Genomic DNA, 2,380 nt, shown 5'->3' on the forward strand with positions numbered 1-2,380 from the left:
AAAGTCTTGTCCCTGGGTTGCTGCTCTCAGGGGAAGAGAAGAGGTTGTTTTCAGGGCATTTCTTTGTTATTTACAAACCATCTCAGTTCTGGGTGTTCCTACTGATGAGCAGCTCATCACAGATCAGCCTGATTTTCTTTCTCCCCCTCAGGTGGCTGAGAGGGTGGCTGCTGAGAGGGCAGAGAGCTGTGGCAATGGCAGGAGCACGGGCTACCAGATCCGCCTGCAGAGGTGAGCGGCTCTGTGGGAAGGGCCTGTTGTTATCCAAAGGAGACAATTTGAAAAGTAGTTCTAAAAATAAATAACTGCTTAAAAAAGTTTCCCCTAAAGGAATTCCTGTGAGGAAGGAATGAGGTTTTTGAATTTTATGAAAAGGTTTGAGTGCAGTTACTGTGGTTTATGCCCCATGTGACAGTGACTAGCCCGTTAGACTTTGTTGAGTAAGTCCTGTTTTCAGCTCTTGTAAAAGGTTCTGCTGTGGGCAGAAATAAAACTGATGTCCCTAATCCCATGAATTTCAAGGAAAAGTGAAAATGCTAAAGGGGAGAATGCTCCAAACTGTATTTCTGTGGAAAGCTATGTGTTTGCTATGTGTATGTATGGACTAATTCCGTGGGACCATGTAATAGGTGCAGTAACAGGAGCTTGCAGAGCAAAAGCTCTTATATTTGGAGTTGGCTATAATTTTAAAGAGTATCTGAAGTGGTACCAGCACATAATGGAACCCTATTGCTGAAGCAAAACTGCTGGTGAGAGAGGACAGCTCAGCCCTCACAGCATTTTAACTGGAATTCATAGAATCTCTCTGCTATTTCTCTTTGCTCACAATCCTGTGCATGTGAGTGCCCTCTGTTCTGAGCCTGGAGAGCTGCAGGAGCTGGGGATCAGCACCTCAATGTGCAGGAGATGGCAAGGGATGTCTGGGAAGCCAGAGCCTCTCCCTGGTCCATTCCCCGTCCACAAAAGTGATGCAACAGTAACCTAATTCCTTGTTCCTCCCATTGTGCTGCGAGTGAGGGAGGCAGTGAGGCACATCTGCATCGTGTCTGGCATGGCACCTGCAGTTTTTGAAGTATTTTGTTAAATACAAAGGAGAACTGAGGAGTGGTTGTTGTGTCTTTCAGTCGGTTGCCAAGGAAACAAGGTTCGATTTTGTACTGTACCACGGGAATTGTCCTGCAGTGGCTCCAGTCAGATAAGTAAGAGCTCCTATTAATGAGACACTGAATGCAATTATGAAATGAATCCTGAGCTGTTCCAAACTTAGTCATGGCTTTGCTTTATAATTGTTCTAAAAACAAAAGTTTAACTTTCTCCCCTTCTATTTTAGGCACTTGTCCAGCATCAGTCATGTAGTTCTTGATGAAATCCATGAAAGAAATCTTCAGTCAGATGTTTTAATGAGCATTATTAAAGATCTTCTGAATGTTCGACAGGATCTAAAAGTCATACTGATGAGTGCTACTTTAAATGCAGAGAAGTTTTCTGAGTACTTTGGTAGGTGAAATGCTTCCTAGGAATGTTCCTCTTAAGTAATTTAGGCTTCCACAGTATAGTGCAGTTCTTGAATTACAGAATTTATTTGTATCAAAAGAAGAAATTCCTTCAATTTTACAAAGATTTGCCAGCTTCTGGAGATGCAGTTTATCTCAGTTTTATCTCATTATGACCTGATCTTGCTTCTGGTTTTGCTTTTCAGACATGTTATGGAAGCAGAGTCCAAAGTGTTTTCCTAGTAAATATTTACCATGTTTTAGCATTCTTGGTGTGAGTGGGCAGGGAGATTGAACTTTTAGTTGTTCAGTCTCCCAGCTTTTTCCAGCGGCTGGAACCAGCTGAACATCCTGGTATCCAAAATACTGCCTGCTGCCTGTGCTTTTTTATTCAGCAGCCTTATTTGGGGGTGAATTTGGCATCTTCCCTGACAATTGGAAATGTCCTGTAGACATGGCAGCTTTATTGCAGAAATAGTGAGGAATGTTTACTGCTTCTACTCTTCCAGTGCAGTATTTCATCAGTAGTTTTAAAACCGAGTTCTGCCTTCCTCCACAGACCATTGCCCAATGATTCACATCCCTGGGTTCACTTTCCCGGTGGTGGAATATCTGCTCGAAGATGTCATTGAGAAGTTGAGGCAAGTGTTTTTTCTGAACATCATTTCAGACAGTATTTGGGAGGGGGTTTAGCTTAGTGTATGTATGCTCAAAGAGTAACTTGGCATAAAGAAGAATTGCCTGCATTTTTCAACAGAAAACCTTTGAAGGGGGGCCTTGTACTGTAATTACAGATGACACACGGCTACCTGGGAATGTTGGCTTGAGGGGAAGAACAATTTCTCTGTTGGTGTGGTGAATTTTCAGATCTCTAAATCAAGCTAGTC

The 2,380-nt window shown here is 42.7% G+C and overlaps 1 protein-coding gene across 1 annotated transcript in view; it reads left to right on the top strand.

The window, feature by feature from the left end:
- DHX36 (DEAH-box helicase 36) overlaps positions 1 to 2,380 on the top strand; it is a gene marked incomplete at its 5' end in the record, with an annotated part of 15,876 nt that overhangs the window by 3,876 nt on the left and 9,620 nt on the right. Inside the window, 4 exons of the mRNA XM_008633748.2 lie at positions 152 to 231; positions 1,125 to 1,199; positions 1,331 to 1,497; positions 2,053 to 2,134. Coding sequence (XP_008631970.2) covers positions 152 to 231; positions 1,125 to 1,199; positions 1,331 to 1,497; positions 2,053 to 2,134 — 404 coding nt within the window. The remainder of the gene's footprint in view (positions 1 to 151; positions 232 to 1,124; positions 1,200 to 1,330; positions 1,498 to 2,052; positions 2,135 to 2,380) is intronic.

This window comes from Corvus brachyrhynchos, unplaced genomic scaffold (genome assembly GCF_000691975.1).
Source record: "Corvus brachyrhynchos isolate BGI_N302 unplaced genomic scaffold, ASM69197v1 scaffold544, whole genome shotgun sequence".
NCBI lineage: Eukaryota > Metazoa > Chordata > Aves > Passeriformes > Corvidae > Corvus > Corvus brachyrhynchos.